This window comes from Lagopus muta, chromosome 14, assembly GCF_023343835.1.
Source record: "Lagopus muta isolate bLagMut1 chromosome 14, bLagMut1 primary, whole genome shotgun sequence".
Lineage (NCBI taxonomy): Eukaryota > Metazoa > Chordata > Aves > Galliformes > Phasianidae > Lagopus > Lagopus muta.
The window spans coordinates 8072986-8094234 of record NC_064446.1 but is presented as its reverse complement, the minus strand read 5'-3'; the positions used below and the strand labels follow the sequence as shown (position 1 = coordinate 8094234).

At 46.9% G+C, this 21249-nt stretch overlaps 2 protein-coding genes across 2 annotated transcripts; both read left to right on the top strand.

The window, feature by feature from the left end:
- The first annotated feature begins 71 nt into the window (after window positions 1–71).
- On the top strand, window positions 72–10305 carry LOC125700091 (E3 ubiquitin-protein ligase TRIM62-like). Its single transcript, XM_048960353.1, has 6 exons — window positions 72–5483; window positions 6077–6172; window positions 7278–7511; window positions 7601–7623; window positions 8096–8247; window positions 9316–10305. The coding sequence occupies exons 1-6, from the start codon at window positions 4569–4571 to the stop codon at window positions 9801–9803; spliced, it is 1908 nt and encodes a 635-aa protein (XP_048816310.1). The 5' UTR covers window positions 72–4568; the 3' UTR covers window positions 9804–10305.
- Window positions 10306–10484: 179 nt separating this feature from the next.
- LOC125700144 (E3 ubiquitin/ISG15 ligase TRIM25-like) lies at window positions 10485–19518 on the top strand. The gene is made up of 9 exons (XM_048960482.1): window positions 10485–11159; window positions 12434–12529; window positions 13575–13808; window positions 13909–13931; window positions 15082–15221; window positions 15654–15684; window positions 16086–16117; window positions 16850–16921; window positions 17078–19518. Exons 1-8 carry the CDS (start codon window positions 10545–10547, stop codon window positions 16876–16878), a joined length of 1200 nt encoding a protein of 399 aa, XP_048816439.1. The 5' UTR covers window positions 10485–10544; the 3' UTR covers window positions 16879–16921; window positions 17078–19518.
- The last annotated feature ends 1731 nt before the right edge of the window (window positions 19519–21249 follow it).

Below are 21249 nucleotides of genomic sequence, written 5' to 3'. Positions count from 1 at the left end.
CAGAAACAAAAAATTACAACAAAACCAGCACAGCGGTTTTCTGTTTTGGCATAGCTTTCTGGTAAACCAACTTCTTCTCACACACCTGGGAATGCATTTGTAGCTTCAGTGCCTGCTTTATCAGTCAGGCAAAACCAGACAGCAGGCACAGCTTGCCCTGTGGGAGGGAGAGGGGCCAGTGACTGGCTGTTGTGCACGGGGACAGCCTCTGATGCTGACCTTGGCTGGCTGGAATCAACGAGGGCAGCATCTTCAGCATCTTCTGAACACCTGACCTTGAGCAGGGCTGGCTGTGCTCTGAGCTCCCAGCCCTGCAGGGGAACTCAGCGCTGGCACTGTCCCGGTCGGGGCTCTGGAGCCCACATTTGCCCACTTGGGATTTCTCCATCTTGACTTGGCCAGATCTGATGTGTGTCTTTAGAGGGAAGACTGGGGAAGGCTTTGGTGGTTTTTTTTTGCCTCTTGTCAGCTCAGGGACCTCTGCCTTACTCTCCCAGTGTCACTGACCTCTGCCAGCAGCTGCTGCCTGTCTCGCCCATCTTGCTGTTCTTTGCCCTGCCAAACTTTGCTCTCTCTGTACACCAGCTGTGGATGCTGTCTATACTCACTATGAGCTTTTAGGGGCTGGTGGAGAGCTTGCTCTAGATGCTGCTCCTTGTGGGTTCACAATCTGTTCCTTCTTTCTCTCCCCCTCAGTCCTTGACTGGATACATTTTAGCTTTTCATATACCATCTCTACCTCCAAGTACCTCTTCAAACTCACACTTGGAACCCTCACACTTCTCAGCAGCCTCCTGCAGGTAAGAAGATACCATTTCCCAACCAATCCCTCTCCTCAAATGCCCACCTCAGTGCTGGGTGGGGGTGAGGCTGCTGTGCCTCAGGCTCTTGTTGCCTGCATGGCACAGTGGGCTACACCCAGTGTTGGCTGAGCAGACCCTTGAGGAGCCATGCAGCAGGAGCACATCTGCCCTGGGCGAGCCACAACAGCTCAGCAGCAGCTGCAGTGGGTGAGGTGCAGGCAGAGCACTCTTGCAAATGTGCTGGGGCTCTCTGCTTGTCTGAGCATCTCTGCTTCCCTTTCAGTTTGACATCCACAAGGACCCACATGCGCAGAGCACTGAAGAAATGGCACAGGATGCTGAGCGGAGCCGTGTGGGGATCTGCCCTCCACCAGCCTGTGGGGCAGCAAAAGGATCTCCCCACTGCCTTCACAACAACGATCGTTTTAGAGGGAAACCATCTCCACTGCAGCAGTGCACGTGTCCTGGGTGTAATCCTCCCAAAAAAGGAGCACGAGGTGCCCCGGGCTCACAGCAGTACCCTGGAGCACAAAGGATTTACTGCCCATGCAGAACACACTGCTCCAGGGCGCAGAGAGGAACTACATCTGCCTATACCCTGCTACACTCCAACCATGATTTGTATCTGCTCACGTTGATTTGTATCACAAGGATTCTTCATTTCAGTGAGTTTGCAAAATATCAGCATCTGCCCGGAGAGAGGCAGTGCAAGGATTCAGCTCACTGCTGCTGCGTGGGCAGTGAAAGCCTGTGTTCTCATCACCAACATCTCCATCCCTCACTGCGAGCCACTCATTTCAGGTCCAGGCAGGAACTCAGCTGTCCAAGGAGAACAGAGAACCCGTGCTTCCTACAGGTTGGCAGGGGAAGGCACTGCAGCAACGAAGTGCCTGGACCAGAAGCATTCCTCCCATGGCCAGCCTGGCTCCGGTTGGTACACGTGGCTGTTCTGAGGGACACACAAGACGTGGGGATGGGCTGTTGCTGCCATGCCAAGGAGAACAGAGGCCAAAGAAGAATTGAAAAGCCTGTTTGGCTGAAGCAGCACACTGTTGTGCCATGCGGGTCACCATGCAGACAGCCCAGGAGATAACAGCAAATTATTTACAGTGGTCATTACCTGCAGCTTCCAGAACCTTCTGGCTATCTAAACTCCTGAAGAAAATTAAGGAGATTAATTCTTTCTTCAGTGAAAAGATTAATAACTCTAATTAATTGAGGGTAAGAAAACCGTATTTCAGGACAGTGCTGAAAAAATAAACTATAAACCCTACAGAGGAGCAAAAAGTAATGATAAAGGACCCTGAGCTTTTGGGAATGACAAGAATACAGAAGTGGGCCAAGGTCACAAGAAAGCTTGGGGAGCATGCAGTGGGCTGATATGGAGGGAAGAATTGCACCCATCCGCACCAGCTGCAGTGCATGAAACAGGACTGGGAGTTGAATATCATCAGGAAGAGGTTTGTATGATAAATTCCTGTAAAATAAGCACCTACTGCTCCTCTGGGCATTTAACTGAGCACAGCACACTTGCCCAGATGCTCTGCACCAGCCCCTGCAGACAGGTTGCAGTGAGGGCTGTGCCACCAGGGGCTGCAGGGACAGTTTGTGCTCGGACATTGCTACTGACCGTGGCCAACAGCTTCTGGTAAGACAGGAAGGGGGGAGTCTTGAGTGTTTCAGGCAGCTGTGGGCTACATGGAGAAACAATACTAGGAAAGAGAAAGGGAAAGCATGTGACAGAAGGGTAATTTCTGCACATGTGTAAATCAAACCAATTAAAAGCAGCTAGAACCAGGTTCTAAGGTGATTTTCAGCTTTAGAACAGAGTTGATTGGAAAGCTCCTTTTTCTCCAAACCATAATTTTATTCTTTTTTTTTTTTTTTTTGGAGAGAAGGTTGTTGCAAAACACCAGGATCTCATGGGCCATTGCAGGTTTTTTAAGCAGGAAGTCAATCTAACTTCAAATTTGATGCTCCATTCCCTGAGATACTTCTTCCTCTTATCTATCTCCTCTTTAAGAGAAGCCAGTGACTGGCTGTTGTGCACAGGGACATCTTCTGATGCTGACCTTGGCTAGCTGGCACCTGCCCAATGAGGGCAGCATCTTCAGCATTTTCCAAATGCCTGACCATGAGCAGCATCCCTCTCACAGGATCTGTCAGCTCCATGTCAGAGCTCTGAGAATGGCTGTGTGACAGCAAATACATGCTTTGAAAATGTCTTTGGTGCTGCCCTGTTGTATGAGCCACGTTTGCTGGAGTGGCCTCAGATGTGCCAAAGGGAAAGGTTCATGAATGCAGGAGCCAGGTGCTTGTGTCCAGAGTGGAGGAGTGCAGCAGTGCTGTTAGTGGGAAGGCAGAGGCTGTTGGTGAGAGGAGCAGAGAGCAACTTCTTCAGTGAGATGAAGGCAGAGAGGAAACAAACATTGCAGGAGCAATAGGTGCACTGAGTTGGAGGACTGTTTGTGGTAATGATCAAATCCCAGCCAACCTCAATCTTGTAGGTGCAGTATTTGCTGCTCCACTTGGATATATATAAGACCATAGGACCCCATGGCATTCATCCCAGGGTATTCAGAGAGCTGGCCAGTGTCATTGCAAGACCTCTCTCAATGATTTTTCAATGGTCTTTGGAGAAGTCCCAGGTGATGGGAAGCTGTCAAACTTTCCAGTATTCAAGAAGGCCTAGACAGAAGACCCTGGTAGTTACAGGCCTGTCAGTCTCACTTCAGTGCCTGGTAAAATTATGAACAAAATTATGCTGGAAGTTACTAAAAAACACTTGCAGGACAATGTGGTCATTGGTCACAGCCAACACAGGTTCCTAAGGGAAAGGTCCTGTTTATCTAACTTAATTTCCTATTATGACAAGGCCATCCACCTAGATGAGGAAAGGAAGTCAGCTGATGTTATCCTTTTGGATTTCAGTAAAACTTTTCACACTGTTTCTCACAGTATCCTTCTGGAACAGCTGTCCAGCATACAGTTAGACAAAAACACCAGGGTCACTTCCAACTCAGGATCTTCTACATATGATATCTATATGACTCTATGATTCCATTCTTTGTACGTGTCCTATTTTTCTCCCTGTTCTTACATCTGCTCCAGGACCTTTCAGCACACCCATAGGAGCAGAGGAGCGGCTCAGCCCCAGGCATTGCCACCTGTCAGCATCAGACCACCAGAGCTGGGTACGGCCTGAAGGCCTGCACAGAAATGCAGAGAGAAGAGAGGGAAGCGGCTCTTAAATAAGGTGCCTCCATCTTCCTCTCTCCTCTGCTCCTGAAATGCTAGAGCATTTCCTCCTCCCAGGTAACAGTGATAAAACAAGAGGGGTGGCCTTCAGTTGCACCGGGCGAGGTTCAGGTTGGATCACAGTAAAAATTGCTTCTCAGAGTGGCGATGCCCTGGCACAGGGTGCCCAGGAGGGCTGCAGTCACTGTCCTGGAGGTGTTCAACACCTGTGGAGATGCGGCACTGAGGGCTGTGGGATGGGTCAGTGGGAACGGTGGCAAAGTGTTGGGGTTGTACCTGATGATCTTAGAGGTCTTTTCCAACCTTAATGATTCTGTGCTTGCCTCCCTTCTGTTTCCAGGAAGAACAAAGGTCTGACTCAAATGCTGAGGGAAGGTGAGAACTTGGGCAGTGCTGGAGCACGGAGAAAGTGACACGGGGCCGTGCTTTGAGGATGGAGGGCCCCAGATGTCATCTCAAGAAATTTCTAGAAAGGACCGACAGAAAGAAAAGTGAAACCGGCTACAGATGGAAGCCGAGGGCCGCACCTCTCAGCCGCCGCTCTTCCCGTTCAAGGAGGGCTGCCTACTTGCTGCGCTCAGCTCCGGCTGCGGCTCTGGGGATCCCCAGGGGGCCGGGCAGCCCCGGCAGTGCAGGAAGGAGAGCTGTAAGCCGAGGGGGCACCGCGCCCTCGCGGGAAGTGCCGGCAGTTCCCAGTCCCCGCCCAGCCAGCTCAGCGCCGCGGCTCTTTTCGGCCCGGCCTTCGCCCTGTTGAACCGTGCGTTTGCAGACGCCATGGCGGAGCCGCGGGTGCTGAAGGCGTTACAGGAGGAGCTGATCTGCTCCGTCTGCCTGGACGTTTACAGGAACCCTGTGTCCCTCAGCTGTGGCCACAGCTTCTGCGAGGAGTGCATCCAGGGGCTGCTTCGCAGTCAGCGTTGCCCGCAGGGCCTCGTCAGCTGCCCGCTGTGCAGCGCCCAGGAAGCCCTTCCTACGAAGCTGCAGCCCAACATCCAGCTCCGCAGCGTAGTGCAGAAGTTTTTGGACACCAGTGAGCAAAATGCCGCTCTTGAAGAGAAACTAAAACGTGAAGTGGAATGTGAAGAGAAGGGAGAAAGTTCGGACCTGCATGATGAGGAGATCTTGTGTGATTTCTGCCTTGAGAAGCCTCAGCCAGCAGTGAAGACGTGCATGAACTGCGAGACCTCCCTGTGCCAGGCCCACCTGGGCAAGCACAGCACAAAGGCTTTCCTGACAAGCCACGTCCTGGTGGAGCCCTGTGATGCTCGTGTTTTGGCGGAGAGGAGATGCGCCCAGCATGGCAAGCTGCTGGAATGCTACTGTGTGACGGACTCGGTCTGTGTCTGCATGCTGTGCTGTGCCACCAGCTCCCACAGGAGCCATGAAATCATCAGTGTGGAAGAGGCTTTTGGCCAAGCACAGGTAAGGGGCTGCTAGGACAGCTGCCCAGACTGAGGATGCTCGAGGGAAAGCCTGGGGATACGGGATATGGAGAGCTGCCTGCAGAGCGAGGCCTGAACAACTCCTGGGATTCAGGTGTGCAGGCTCCCATGTTGGGATACGTGGCTTTGGGTGTGGGCTTTGCTCCAGGTTGCCTCTGGGCTTGCTCCCTGGGCTGTAAAACAATCTCCCGAGCGGTCGGTGGGACCGAGTGTTTGTGGCTTTGCTTTTAGTCCTCACTGCATCTTCAAACAGGAGTATCAGCCTCAGTTGCATTTGTGCAATGAAAATTGATGGCATCATAACAAAAAGGAAGCTGCTGCCACCAATAAAAAGTAGCTTTCCGTGTGGCTGTTGTGTATGAACAGTTTTTGTTTTGAGAGTATCGTCCCCACGCTCATCATCATGAGTTCTGTTCAGGGGCAAAATCTCCCTGTAAAGCTTTTATGCGCTGATTTGTCGTGAGAGCAGACAGTGAACAAACTTCTGGGTCTGACCCCCCCCCACCTCCATAACATTGCCCATCTTGTGCCCTTATGTCTGTACCTCATACCTCGCTCTTGTTGTTTTCTCAGAGTGATTTCCCTAAAGCTGTGCAAACACTGAAAAAACATGAAGCTGCAGTGAATAAAAGCTTGGAAAATCTGCTGTCACAACAGGAGAAGATAAAGGTTTGTTCCACGATCCCATAGCACTTAGAGGGTGGTTTATGCTCATAGCTGATTAGGGTTGTGTTGGTGTTTTTTTTTCCCTTTCCTTGACCCTGGATCTCCAAGCTTTTTAGTTCCTGGTTGGTTTCTCAGTTACTTTCTTGGTTTCCCCTTTGGAGGCTGATGAGCAGTTTTCTTGTAAGACTGGGAAGTACATTTTCAGATTACAGAGGATAGATGAACTTGAATGCTGCTGTTGAGGCCATGCTTCCTCTTAGGTGGGTGGCGATTTCTTTTTCCAGCTTTCTTCAATTTGCATGCTCTAAAATCTTTAGGGGAAAGATATAAACCATCTTACAGTGATTTTAATCCTCTTTACAACAAGAAATCCTATTAGGCTAGCCTGTGCATCTAAGAAGTTGGTAGATGGGAGGTTAAAAGACCGTCCCAAAGTGTTTTGAATTTTTTGGCATGCAAATGTACTTGACTCCTTCCACCGGTAGAAATGATGGGGCTGTAAGTAGTGAAAGTCCTGGCACCAGACAGGGGAAGTACTCCCTTGTTGTCTGAAGGCAAAACTGTACTGTTGGCAGTGTCCTGTTTGGGGCAGCACAGCTTTTTGCTAACAGTGAAGGCAATTTGGTGGAGGCAGTAAGCAGTTAAAGCATTCTTCCTTACCCTTCTTTAAAAGAGCAAAAGAGAACATATCCATGGAAAACTACCAGTGCAGAAAAAGGAAGGATGCATAGCTGAAAGCCTTAAGCAAGCTTAGTGCAAGAACTGCTACTTAGTCATTGGCAGCATCATTGTGGTTCTCCTAAAAGCACTGAACTTCCCAGTATTGGAAACCCAAGGAAAGAGGAGCTGGAGTCTATCCAAAGGGAATGAGACTGTTCCCCAATTACTGCTACCAGGTGTTCTCTGGTCAGCTGCCAGATGCAGGAGTAGGGCACCTATGTCAACTGGCCCATCTGCTGTCAATGAGACATCTTGCTATGTTGCTATGTGGAAGAAGTAAATGATACTTTTCTAAGTGCAGAAAAGATCAGGCTCCTTTCTAAGTGAGAGAGAGTGTGGAAAGTGTAACATTCCATCCCTAATAGTTTTGCAAATATTTTCTCAAAAGGCATTGGAAAGATTGCACAGGAATCATGTGGAGCACTCCTTCAGGTTGATTTGTGAGCAGCTGGATAGAAGCAAAACAGAGATCCTGGGAGCCATCAGTGACATTGAGGAGCAACAGCTTTCTCAGATTGAGCCGTGGATAAAAGAACACAAAGAGATGAAGGATGCTGCCAGCCGCAGTGTGCAGGAGTTGAAGGCTCTGAGGGATCAGAAGGATCCCGTACTCTTCCTTAAGGTACCTAACAGCCCTTCCCAGAGATATTGCAGCACTTGTGTTGGCCTTTGTACTGTGCTAATCCTGCTTTCATAATGCCTTTTTTACAGGGTTTGTCAGCAATACAAGCCAGGTAAGTTCTTCACTGGTGGTCTGCTGTTGCATTTCACTGAGCTGCTGATGGCTGTCACTCCCTCAGTCCCAGGCTGTCTGCCCACCTGGCACACAGGGCAAGCCCAGCTTCCCAGGCTTATGCTGGGCTCACGACGGCTGCCAGTTTCAGCACACTGATGCATGCTTGGCACCTTTCTCCTTCAGAGACCTGAAGAAGCCCCAGAATTTTCACTGATATCGTGTGTGAATCTCCACATACAACATGACTGACTTTTCTGAACCATCAGCACCCATTCCTGTGACCAGCTTGGGGCAGTTTGTGAATATTGAGATGCCTGTGCGGACGTGCAAAGAACAGATGAGCTTAGATAGTCAGAGTTGTCCCCAGCACTGCATTGCCCTCTGCTTGGCTCAGTTGTTCACTCAGCGTTGGGATTGGTAACATCTTCCCATGACTCACTGCTGTTCTGATGCCTTTCTGTATGTTCTAGGAAGAGGAAACAAGTTCCTAATAAAGATGGCACAGAACTGGCAGAGCAGCTCACTATTATGGATGAATCAATGAAAAACATCATTCAAGAGCATTTCCAGCCTTATGACCAATTAATCTTGGATGCAGAGTCCTCAATGGAATCGTCATTTGGTAAGTGATTATTTCACTAAGTAAGAGGTAAGACAGAGAATCAGCAAAGCATATTTAAGAAAGGGCTGTAAAATACAGCAAGTACACCAAGTTCCTCTAGAACTGATTGCTGACACTGCGCTTGATTATTTTCATGTATGTGTGCAACAAAAGGAAAGCTTGCTCTGGGCGTCAGCGCTGTGGGACTCGGATGCACCCCAGTACAATGCGCTGTGGGTGGTGAGGTGCAGATGTCTAGGAATTTTCTGAGAGGACAAAGAGAAGAGTGTGGCAACATCTCTTCTGTCACTAGCATCAAAGTGGCACAGGAGAGATGAGCACTCCACAGCAGCAGGTGGAATTTGTTTACAAATATAAATGATTTGCTCTTTCTATCTAAATAACTGTACTCTTTCGTGCTGTTTTAAAGGATCAGCATACTGATGTGCTGTGTGCTGTAGGATCTTGTCCAGCTGAATTAAAAAAAGTTCTGGTTCCCATGTTCTTGCCCTCTTGAGCAGACTTTTGTGATTACCTATCCCATTTGAGCAGCTTTAGTTGCCAGCTCACAGCTACTGAAGGATAACTTGCAGAGTAAAAAAAGCTGCAATACTGAAATATATTACTTGCAAGAGATAGTATGAAGGAAAACAGGGCAGGATTAACTGTCTGTGGCAGCCAATGCTTAGGGCTTTTTTGAGAGCTCTAGGAAATGGCTTCAAATGAAATAAGCAAATAATTTTATAAAACATTTGCATACTTGTGCGTGGGGATTGATCCAGAGAGCGTTTTAGAACACATAATGAAGCTCTGCGGGATAATGGTGAGGGAGTTGCTGCAGTTGGAAACAGAAAGCAAAAGTTGTGTTAAAACTGTGAAATGGAAGTATTTCTTGAAACGTGATATTCACTCCCTTTAGAACTCTGTAGGAGTAGCTAAGAGAGGTGCAGAGAGTGTACTTAATGAATACACTTTGAATAACTTTGGGTTCAAGATTTCTTTCACCTTTGTTTCCAGCAATGGAGATGTATGTTGATCTGCACAACCATCTGTGAACCATAACGTGGTTTTTTTTGTTTGTTTTTGTAGCTCATGAACACCTGACTTTCAAATCACGTCAAGCATGTGGACTACATGTAGATGACAAGGTGCTCAGAGTAGTTGGGCCATCTTACCCATTTCCTGTGCTAATTGAAATGCCGTTCTGGGTGTACAGCACCAGCTGCTTCTCGAGTGGCCAGCACTTCTGGGAGGTGATCACCCGTGACTCATTGTGCTGGAAAGTGGGTGTCACTGATAACAGTTTTCAATGCTACCTGGAAATGTCGTCTCAGCGTCGTCTCCGTGTGTTTCTAGATAAAAGACAGATTAAAGTCCATTTACTTAACACAGCCATCAGAATGGTCAGGGTACAACTAGACTGCGAAAGAAAGACAGTGTCATTTTTTGATGTGTCTGTCAAGGATTATTCGGGCTCTTCTAGGAGCTATGTGCCCATAGCTGCAGTAATCATCCCTGCAAGCTCTCCTGTCTATGCTATCTTCAGCATTTCTCATGGCTCCCTTTCACTCACATAGTGACCTGGGGGAAAGGCTGCCTTGCCTTTCTGCTCCTTGGTTCTCTATATTTTGGGGCTGCAGCTGCACAGACTGCCACATTAGCACAGTATAAGCCAGGCTTCAGGCCTGCTCCTGAGCTATAATAAGGTCTTTTGCAGCTGTGGGCTGAGTGAGAGAATGAGAAAATGAGGCTCTACCATCAAATACATCTCAGGTTTTCAGTACTTCTGTTTCAAGTATTGTACTTTTGCTGAACTGTATGGATTGCTGTGTTGGATGGATATTATTAAAGTAATTTTGTTCACAAAACTTGGTGGTAACCTAGTCTATTAGATATACGGCACAACGTGAATGCTACAGCACTCACAAGCAGCATTGCCAATCTCTGCTCTAGTGCACCAGCTTTTACCTCCGTGTCCTGCACAGCACTGCCATAGGTCTGTTCCTATCCTGGGGTACCAGCGGGATGGTGGCGCTTGGAGCAGCTGAGGAGAGCGCAACTAAGCAGAGAACGCCTGGCTTGCTGCAGCCAGGCTAAGGCACATCGCATCCACGGCTCGCTTGGGCACAGGGCTGCAGGCGAACTGCCGATAGCACGCCTCACATGGGGGAGCATTTTGTTCACCCCAGAGAGCAGGGGGCGGGCTGCAGGGGGCTGGGCTGCACGGGGCTGCAGGGGGCGGGGCTGCAGGGCTGGCCCTGTGCCTTTCAGTTTCGTTTCTGGCAGCCTGGTGGGTGTTGTTTATCGGTTGTACAGCCATGGCAAAAGCAAAGGAAGAATTTGGAGCCTCTTGTAGCTTAGAAGATGAACTCAGCTGTTCCATCTGCCTGTCCCTGTACAAGAACCCCGTGTCACTCCGCTGCGGTCACAGCTTCTGCAAGCAGTGTGTCCAGAAGGTGCTCAGCACCCAGCAGCAGGACAAGGCCCCCTACTCCTGCCCGCTGTGTAGGGTCGAGCTGGGGCCCACCCTGGAACTGCAAAATAACTTCCATCTGTGCAGCATCGTGGAGACGTATCTGGCCAACAAAGGGAAGCAGGACGAGGGCTTTGCGACGGAAAACGGAGAGGCAGTTCCCTGTGACTTCTGCCTGGACAAGCCCCAGCCGGCCGTGAAGACGTGCCTGATCTGCGATGCCTCCCTGTGCCAGGCCCACCTGGACAAGCACGGCGCCAGGGCCTCCCACAGGGACCACGTCCTGGTGGAGGTGGGCACGGGCGGCTCGATGGAGGAGAGGAGGTGCCAGGAGCACGGCAAGGTCCTGGAGTACTTCTGCCAGGACGAGAGGCAGTTCATCTGCGTGCTGTGCTCCATTGCAGGGTGCCACAAGGGCCACAAGATCCTCACCCTGAAGGAGGCCCATGACATGAACCTGGTAAGGGGCCCTCCTCTCTCTCCTCTCCCCGAGGCCCTGCATGTCTCACTGCAGAGCCTGGGCATGGGGGCAGGGGGGCACAGCGTGGGGGTGGGGGCAGGAACGCTTAACCCTTGCTCTGGGGTGGGGATGGGGGCTGAAGGCAGGCAGGGGCACCACGGGCATGCCAGCATGCTGGTCCTATGTGCTGAGCTTTGCTTGTCATTTCCTCCTCTGTGGTGGCTGAGGAGATTACCGAGCTCTTCCTCCAAAGCGGCACTTTTTCCTCTCACAAAAGCCTTTTGGGGCAAGGAACCTCAGTCAGATTTGATTCTTCATCTTTACATTTTTCAAAACTTAAAACTTTCCAGCTATGACAAATATCTCACAGAAAAACAAAAAACAAAAAACAACAAACAAACAAACAAAAAAAACCCTAAGCTTTCTGGTATAATTTTTTACTCAAGAGGTTTAAGAAACTGGCATGTGTGCTGCTGTGGCCATTAGTGCGTGCAGGAGGTGTGAAAACACTGCTGGAAGCAGGTGAGGAGTAGCCAGCACCAGCCAGGCAGCAATCAGAGAATCATAGGATGGCCTGAGTTGAAAAGGACCTCAAAGATCTTCTAGTTTCAATGCCTTGCTGTGGGCAGGGTCGCCATCCACTAGACCAGGCTGCCTGGAGCCACATCCAGACTTGCTTTGAGCAATGTCTAGAGCCTGCCTCATCCCTGAAGAGCGAGACTTAAAATCATCCAGAAACCTGCCATCATACATTGTAACAGCACTCAGGGACTGTACCAAAGTAAGCAGCTGGGTGAGTAAGTACTGATGCATTGCTAATGTCCTGAAAAGATGGTCACTTGTTACCTTGCCCATAGATGCCACAAACACTGACAGATGTGAAAACCAAGGGTTTGGATTACATTAAGCACATGCGGAGGTTCTGACGGGAACAGAACTTGAACAGACAAAGTGAGATTTATTCATTTAAAGAGAAATTTACTTATTCAAAGGGAAGGTTTTTAATTGATTAATCTACCATATACAAAGTCACGCATACATCAGAATTAAACACTGGCTTGAAAGACTTCAAAAATTATATTGGTTTTGCCATTTTACCCTACCTTTAAAAGGAGGCAAGTAACACAGCCTATTTTAGAGCTTACTGCAACCATGGTGTTGGAGAAAGCAAGCACACATGCTGCTTCACCAGTGCCGCAAACGGCTGGCCTGGTTTAATAATACACATGCTGCTTCTCTGTTGTGAAGTTCAATGCTCTTTTTTCTTCTGCTAGGATGACCTCTCTCACACTGTGGATAGGCTGCTGAGATACACAAATTATTTATCTATCGCCCTCGAGGAGCTTCAGCGAAACAAGAATCAGATTGAGGTATGCGCCCAGGTCATGACTAATTCAGAGCATCTTCCCTCCGTGTTTTCTAAGAAATAAATGATGGCAATAATACTGTGGTGTCACATTCAGCAAGTTGTTCTGATAGATTCACCTGCAAAGGCACTCCAGTAATTACTGAAAACATCAGGCACAGCCCCGTACAGGTGGTGGTATTGAAGCTGCTCTGTGACAGCAGTTTCAAGCCAGGGCTGCACAGGGATGCTGAGGCTGTGACAGGGCAGAGCTGTGCCTGAATGGCAGCCGGTGACCTCCACTGACTGCACTGCTGTGGGCTGCCTTCCTCATTCCATCTGGAGCCCTTGGGAACGGTCAAACCAATCCTTTGCAACTCTTCTCTACATTTTAACATGTAGTTATTTGGGTTTTAGGATCTAGTTTGTCTCTTTTGCAAGAATTAATTAATTAGGAGTGGTGCTCGCTATGAAATATACTGGCTGTTGGTATTATTACAACTGCAGAAGAAATATGGTAAGCAAGGAACATAGAATCTTTTAGCTAGAACAATTGTCAAATCAGGAGGAAAATTCAGGTATCATCTAGGTGTCCAGCTCTTCAACTATCAGTACAAGTAGAAAAAAAAGATGAATAGAAAGAGATGCAGTCCAAAGTAGGGAAAACACTGATTTAAGAAGCTCCCATCAAGCTTTTTTATAGCCTCCCAGCATAGCTTCTCAGAAGGAACCAGCTGGGAAACTCCACCTTTCATTATGGTGGCAGGACTGGCAGAGTTTAGTCATTTGCACACCACAGACTGTGCATAGCATTATATATTTTTAAAGCTTTTTATCCTTTAAATAAAGGTATTGCATTTAGCAATGTGGTTCTCACACTGCTAGCTGGATTTTATCCGATTTTATTGCTACAGCAGGGTAATTTTTAGAATTTGTTGTGTTTATCACATAATCTAAGCAAACACTTATCATCTGCTTCCTTCTAAAGCTGAAAGGACAGATACAAATCTAGTAGAGACCCCTAGTTGAGCACCTGAGCCAGTGCACCATTTTCTTCTCTCTTCGTTTAGAACAATACGAAAGCAGTGACTTTCCTGCTGCAAAGGATGTTTGGAGAGATAAAGACACAGATAAAAAAGAAAGAGAAGAAGATCTTCAGTGATATTCAATCCAGTGAGAAATCACAACTGGCAGAATGCGCTAAACGGAAGAAAGAGATGGAAGAAAAGAGAGCTGAGCTTGTGCAGCATCTTCAGTCCTTGCAGAAGATAAAAGAACAACCAAACACTTTCCGCCTCGTCAAAGTAAGCAGCTGTTCTTTGTTCGTGTGCCCGCTTCTCAGCCAGCTGCCCTTCCTGGAAATTACACTAATGATTTCTTCTTCTTTTTCAATCTTAATCACAGGAATTTAGGCTGGTGCTGGACAGGTACGTTCCATCTGAAAACACTTGTTTTCTTTGAAAAAATATGATGTGGGTAACTGAGATCAAACCTGCTGCATGTGCCCCTCTGTCCTGGAACCCCGTCTGCAAAGCTGCTCCCTATTGCATCTGTGCCAGAGGGCACCATGCCCACACAACTAACAAAGATGGGGACATAGCTGCTGACCATTCCAGTGGCCCGAAACAGCTTCAGTTTCTTTAGCTACATGGTTACTGGATTCTGGTGAAAACTACTGGCTTTTATTATGACAAAAATGCTTTTGTTAGAGATGGAGACCATAAGGGTTCAGGTTACAGACAGCAGTGCTCTCCCAGCTGTGTATCTGTGACATTCCCACACTCAGTTGCACTGAGCAGCCCTTGGCTGCGGAGACAACCAGCTCAGTTTGGGTTCTGTTTGTGGACAAGTGCAATGACGTGACAGAGCACTTGCCTTCTCCTGCAAGTGATACATTTAATTTATAACTTACCACTTCCTAACTGACATCTGGGTGTCTGTCGTAATTCAATGGTGCAAAACCACACTGCCAGTACATTAAGTTATGTATCCACCAGGGATTCTGTTGCTGCAGTAAACTCCTCAGTCTCGTGAAGGGCCAGCTCTAACATCTAGCTGGATTCTAAAGAGCTCATCTCTGTACCTTGCACAAATTAAGGCTGAGATTGGACGGTAAGGATAACTTAGAATCACTGCATACCTGGCGACTGTGCTGGCAGCAGTGCATTCTGTTACTCACAGCTCTGCTGCAAATCAAAATGTAGCCTGTGGGATCGAAGCTGTTTTCCAGAAGCCTGGAGACTGTTCAATAGGTCTGGCGTTTTCTTTTTATCACAATGGTCATTGTGCTAGAACAGTGACAGCCTGCCTGCAATAGGTCAGAGCACCTTCTCACAAAAACACTATGGCTCCTCCTTTCTCATTTCAGTATTTCAAAGGTCTTTTGTGGGTCTGGTAAGTAACAGGTAATGCCAAATAAATTGTTAATTTTAACAGCTGTGACTTGTTTAACCTTAACAAAGAGTTGTTTACACCACAATGCACTGTCATCTTTGCAGAGTCCTTCTTAATAAAAGAGTTTGTTAAATCTTCAACACTAAATGGCTTTCTGTGGTGAAATGCCTGCTTGCATCCTAGCATTTCGAGTCACAAGTTCAGGATCTGTCCGAAGATGGACGTGTCAGCAGTGGAACTGAATGAGGCTGCTGTCAGCAGCTTCCAGACACTGATGGGGGACTGCTCATCCCGCCTGGACATGTACCTGCAAAGTGTGCACAGTGAGTGTCCTGCCCTGACCCAACAGCAGTGCGTGGCTGAGTGTGATAGAGCCTCCTCCCCTTGGTGCCCAGCGCTGGCTCCTTCCCACAAAGGTTCAGAGTGAGAACTCAAGTGAGATTTGGGGGTTTGACAGTGCAGTGTGGGCTGATGGAGAGGTAGGAGGGAAGGGGCAGTAAGGCTGATTCTGGAGTTGAAAACAAGGGCTCCAAACTTGTGTAAAGCCAGCTTCTCCTTCCTCTGCACTGGTTCCCTGTTCCTCCTGCCTGCAAGGCACTGGACAGTCAATCCTGATTTTGAGAAACATTTTCTTTGTTTGCCCATCCTCTTTCCCACTGAGTTTATCTCTGCCCATGGTCTCAAGTGCACAGCGCCAAGTCACAGACTTGAATGCACTGCCAACTTTGTAAAACATTCTTCTCAATCTTTCCTAGGACTACTCACTAACCAGATTAAGTGGAAGAGGTAAGTCTTTTTCTTTAGTTATGAAATAACTCTGCAGCAGAATTTAAGGCCTGTACATCTTCTGGTCCTGTGCTTTGGTCTCAGGAAGAGCCAAGCAGATCCTAGACGTGGACATCCAACCTTTTGCTGTGCCCCGGCTGCATTAAGAGAAGAGGAATTGTCTTGGGCCGCATGTAAAATAAATAATATAGCTGAGAACTTGTTAAAATATATTTTTTTATTCAAACATTAAACAAAAGAGGGCAACAGAACCAGAAAACTAGTGGGCTGGACATATGTGTGGAAATCGTCATTTATCTCAAAATAGGGGGGTCAGATCTATTAACATCACCTGTTTTATTATTTCCAAGATGTGATGTATGTTCTATGAGGCACTAACACTCACTGCTGTCTCTTTACAGTGAGGATCCAGCTGCTGGTAGCAGTTCAAACAGTAAGTGTTCAAAAATGCTCGCTGTTCCTCAGGAGGCTGGCATGGGGCTGTGCATCTTGCAGAGAAAATATCTCACCTAAAAGTGTCAGCAACATTTTTTTGTATGTTTCTCTTCTCCATGAGAGAGGTGAGACCAGCAGAAGTGCAGCCTCTGGGCACAGTTCACAAGATCTGCAGAAATCTGTGGAAACTTGACAGAGAAATTATTTATCTTGAGCTTGATGGAGAGGCAGGTTTTGTGTTGGTACTCAGTAAACGTCTGAGCCTGCCCCTGGGAAAGACCAAAGAAGAGTTCCCTCTGAGCAAGCCCAGTGCCTGAAAACATCCAGAGACAAATTCAGATGCTGCAGGAGATATTAAACCTGTAAACAGTATTACTCCTCAGATATCCATAATGCACAAACAGCCTTCTGCTGGGTAGGAAGTGGTGTTTGTCCTATAAATTTTCTCTAAGGAAAACTTATTTACAAGTTAGTTGAAAGATTTAATCGATGCTTTTCTGCAGCTGAAGTTCATCTTACAAAATAAGTTTTGTTCTATTTCTCTGGTTTTTAAATTCAAAGAAGAAGTGACACTTTCTTCACCACTTTTTAAGTTTTGGAAGGGAAAAGATTCCATGCTGACAAGCATTTCTAATGGATAGATGGATGATAAAATTTCACTTTGGAAGGGATGTAGAGGATTGAAAACAGTGCTGTCTTGTCCTAACTGCAGATCTGTTTGTTTTACCAGGCAAATTCGGGAAGAAAAAACGAAAATAATGCCATAAATTTCAGTAACTGGAATAGATGGAGAGCACAAGAGGTAGGTGGTACCACTAAACTATTCAATACAGTTTAAATTACACAGCTCAACTTAACAATATGGCTGCTTTGGCTTTAACAGAGCCAGCCTTAGATTATTACAGTGTTACAGTTATTATTACTGTGTGAATCTCTTTCATCTTGTGTATTTCTACAGTATAATACCAACTGGAAGGATGAAGATGTGGACAAAGTGAATGGTATACGTATTCCTGGAAGAAAGGGAGATGCCAAAAAGCTCAGAACACGGAGAGAAGGAAGTTAAAGATTGTCCAAAGTGTTCTTTAACTCCAGGTTGCCGTTAAGTGTCTTGGTCCTCCATATGAACCTCCTATTAAAAGCAGTTCTATAGCAATGCCAATTTTGAAAAGAAGTGTCAATTATTAACATGAACATAAGAAAATCTCCAACTACTGCATCTTGTAGCATTAATGTTTCTCGTGTCCTATTAGTTGAAGTGACTAGGTTGCCATTTTACAGTAGCGTAACCAAATAAAGAGCTGTAGATATAAACAAGAAAGGCTGTTTGATTTCATACCATCAGTGGGGATTAATTGTTAGGAACACTGCTTGTGGCTGGCTGCAGTAGAAAGCTGTTCAGGACCGTGGCACTATTTGGATAACCACACGTAACAAGTGATCGTTACAGCACAGATGGAATTGTCTTTGTATGATAGCTTAGTCAGCCTCTATTGTGGAAATGTTTTCATGGTCTGAAGCAGTGATTGAGCACCTGGTGGGAAGGCAGGGCCAACCCAGGGGAGTTCAGGTGCATACAACCCAGGGGAGTTCAGGGATGGAGCCAGGATCCACCCCTTCCCAGACCTCATTTAAGGGTTGGCAGTGGAGGTGAGGGCATCTTGCTGGAGATCCCGGCATACCTGATGCCTTCTGAAAGTAAGCAGCTTCTTTCCTTTATTTCTGTGCCCGTGGCTGTTGAGTTTCAGCAATTCCTCACTTGTTGCAGCCTAGAACCTTGCTGCTTTGCTGTCACTGTCATGCTTTCTGTTGTGTTACAGCCTCCAAGACATATTAAACACTCGTACAGACTTCTCAAAGAGCCATGCAAAATACCGTGGTCATCCATCACTATATGAAGGGACTGAAAAAGGCCTGATCCTAATGCAGAACTTTCTTTGTTAGTGTCCTCTCCTTTTGATGTGACAAATGACTGAAATCAGTGATTTACCGTGTGAGGACTGTGTGCTGATGGGGTGTGCAATGAAATTGCTGATCTCCACTCCCTTTTCCAGGACAGATGGAAGTGCATGTTACATTTCATGTGGCTAGTGTATCTGCTTTCACACTCCAATTTCACATTCTCTGGTCTGTGTGGCTGCTGGCCTCCATTTTGAGCATTTAAAAATTATATATGGTGTCCTCAGCACTCCCAGTAAAATGAAGAGACTTTACCTGGTGAATTTGCACAAGATGAATCCCTTAAATAAGAACACTTAAGATTAAAACAAAACCAACCAAACAAAAACACTTTATGTATGTAATGAAACTCAGCATCACAAATGAGCTCTGGAAAGGTGATCAGCAAACGCACCTGGTCTTCTCAGTAAGTTGCTGTTGTAGGAGCAGTGCTAATGTCTGTAATGCCTTCCCCTCCCTTATTTCCATGCCATTGTTTTCCTTTGCTTCTTCTGAAATCTGAGAAGTGAAGGACTTAGGCCTGGGGAGGCACGGGGCTGTCTCCACAGCTGGGCCATGCCTGGGAGCACTGCACACCCAGTGAGGTGGGCAGCAAGTGTTACACAAGCGCCACTGCTCCCAGCACAGCTCCTGATGGTTATCACTGCTGCATTTTCCAAGTGATCTGGACTGGAGGGACTTAATTGCAGGGATTAAAAACAATCAAGGCAGCAACATCTCCTTTCCAGATTTAAATGGACTGCAAAACTGCTGTGGATCTGCAGCCTTTGCTCTGCTGCATGCTTCTGCTGTCAGCGTAACAGACACTGCATGGCCAAATCTTGGGAGCTCAGCAGTAGCTCAAGGTGACTTTGCAAATGTTCCCTACCACTGCAAGCCAGCAGGACATAAAGGACAGCTACTCTCAACCACTAAAATAAAGTGAAAGAAATGAGCCAGTCCCTCAGTGCTTTTATTACTAAGGCTGCTCTCTGCCAGGTAGTTACTGCTTTCACCCCAAGCAAAGGAGCCATGACCAGCAATTGCAGCTCAGCGCTGCTGCAGGCAGCAACTCACTGTGCTGCTGCAAATCAGTACAGAGTGAGAGGTTATTCAGCAAGGCATTTTGAGTAGCTCCCTTCTCCCCACCTCACTGCATCTCTTCAGTTGGCTACACTTAGCAAATGTCAGCACCTCCATATCCCATTGTGAAATATCAGTTTAGTATTTCCCTGGTGTGGACTTGTGTTACAAACATCTTTCTGTGTCCCAGGATATATATATATATATAAAATATATGTATTAGAGTATTAGATAGCAATCAGAAGGCAATAATTACCTGAATGGAACTTGAATAGCACTTGATTTGAAGAGAAAAGTTCACGCAGTTCTTCACTACTAGATTTACCATACATGAATTTGTAGCACTTGCCAAAACGGAGCAGAAGAAGGTGGCTCTATTACAGGCTAAATGAACATGAATGTAGAATCACAGAATCATCATGGTAGGAGAAAACCTCAAGATCATCAGGTCCAACTATCATCCCCCCCATGCCCAGTAACCACGACCCTCAGTACCACACCTCCATGGTTCTTGAGCACCTCCAGGGGTGCAGCACCTCCCTGGGCAGTGTGCCATTGCCAGATGAGAACTTTATAACTGCTGCTAAATGGCAAAATCAATAATTTCATTTCATTCAGATTGGAGAAAACATATTTTTCAGTACTGCCACAGGCTCACAAAGCTTTTGGATGAAAACAAATATTCAGGAATGCAGATTTTCTGAGTTAGACACAAAGCTGATGGTGCAGATTATGTCCCGATATATTTGACTTGTAAGATTAGCAGAGATGAACTTCAGAGAATTTGACACGAGTCACATTTTTAATATCCCACAGATTAGCCTTGAGGAAGCAAAGAGAAGTGAAAGGCAGTGAAAGGAATGTAAGAAAGCACACTGGAGTCCAGTAAGTAACTAAGCCTTGTACTCCACAGAAACACTAAAAAATGTAACACTTAGCTTTTTTATTCTAGGAGACCGTATTGGACTCTGGCATTCACTGAGAGCTCAGCATTTCTGCACAACTATTAATACAGAGCAATCTCTCTTAATGTAACTGTAGAGATACAGTCCAGAGATATGGACAGAGCTAATTTCTTTTTTATGTCTTTACGGCTTAAGTATTTTGATTACCTAAATAGTCTGATTAATTACAACTTCCAATATCTATTATGCTCCCTTCCCTCCATCCACGCCATTTTTATTTGGCCTTTGTCTCATCTTTGATGGAAACTTTTGATAGTGAAATGGCTGACTTTACAGCTTCTTTTTGCTCTTGCCAAGCATGTGGCTGAATTTATAATCAAATAAATTTTTTAAAAAGTGCCTTTCAAAAGCCAGAACATCTTTCTGCTACTTACTTTGCTGGGCTTTCTAAGCAGGTCGGATGCACCGCATCTCAGCCTGGCACCAGGGCCTGCTCCAACCAGCAGCTTAGCACCAGCCCAGGAGCACCACCTGGGTTTCCACACTGGAGACGTCAAGACGTCCCCCAGGAGGTTGTTCCAAGTCCCTGGATTGCTCACATTGAAGAAGTTCAGGACAGCTTAACATTATTTCTGTTTTGTCCTTGTTTTCCTTTATGTTGCCCAGTGCCATTTGCTATAATACCAGCAGCACGGCTGTGTGCAGTGAGGGTGGAATTAAAGCAGAGTGGAGCTGGGTGGGTGACAGCTGTCTCTCTTACCCTGGCTGGGCTCTCTCCAGAAATGCCTGTCTTCCTTCTCTGGGTGATCAGACAAGCTGCTTGCATACAGAGGCAGGGTTGCACAAGCTCCTATAAGCTAATAGAGACACAACTCTGTGCAGCAAATGAAGCAGTGCTCATCTTCTCCATCTGCAAATTCCATGCAACGTTCTGCAAATCCAAGCCTGAGGTCTGTTAAATGACAAGTTGTACAAGGAAGGACAAGAAAGAAGACGTGTTTCTAGTGGCTTTCACCACGCCCAGCTGTCCCACACTGGAGCTGTTGAACAATATTATTTTGCAGGCCAATGAACCGCTCTCTGAAGATTCACAATCATAAAAGCAATGGCGAAACCTGGGCAAACAGAGGCAGCAGGTTTGACTTGTAGACTAAGCAGGACGGGGAGGTGGCACGTGTCAGCATTTGTGCATCAGCAAGCCTCA

What these genes read in the sequence shown, in the direction of transcription:
- LOC125700144 (XM_048960482.1), top strand. Translation starts at nt 10,545, where the DNA reads ATGGCAAAAGCAAAGGAAGAATTTGGAGCCTCTTGTAGCTTAGAAGAT. An exon ending in AGGCCCATGACATGAACCTG is followed by an intron (nt 11,160 to 12,433) that starts GTAAGGGGCCCT and finishes TTCTTCTGCTAG; the next exon opens with GATGACCTCTCTCACACTGT. An exon ending in TGCTGGTAGCAGTTCAAACA is followed by an intron (nt 16,118 to 16,849) that starts GTAAGTGTTCAA and finishes TTGTTTTACCAG; the next exon opens with GCAAATTCGGGAAGAAAAAA.
- LOC125700091 (XM_048960353.1), top strand. Translation starts at nt 4,569, where the DNA reads ATGGAAGCCGAGGGCCGCACCTCTCAGCCGCCGCTCTTCCCGTTCAAG. An exon ending in AGGCTTTTGGCCAAGCACAG is followed by an intron (nt 5,484 to 6,076) that starts GTAAGGGGCTGC and finishes TTGTTTTCTCAG; the next exon opens with AGTGATTTCCCTAAAGCTGT. An exon ending in ATCCCGTACTCTTCCTTAAG is followed by an intron (nt 7,512 to 7,600) that starts GTACCTAACAGC and finishes CCTTTTTTACAG; the next exon opens with GGTTTGTCAGCAATACAAGC.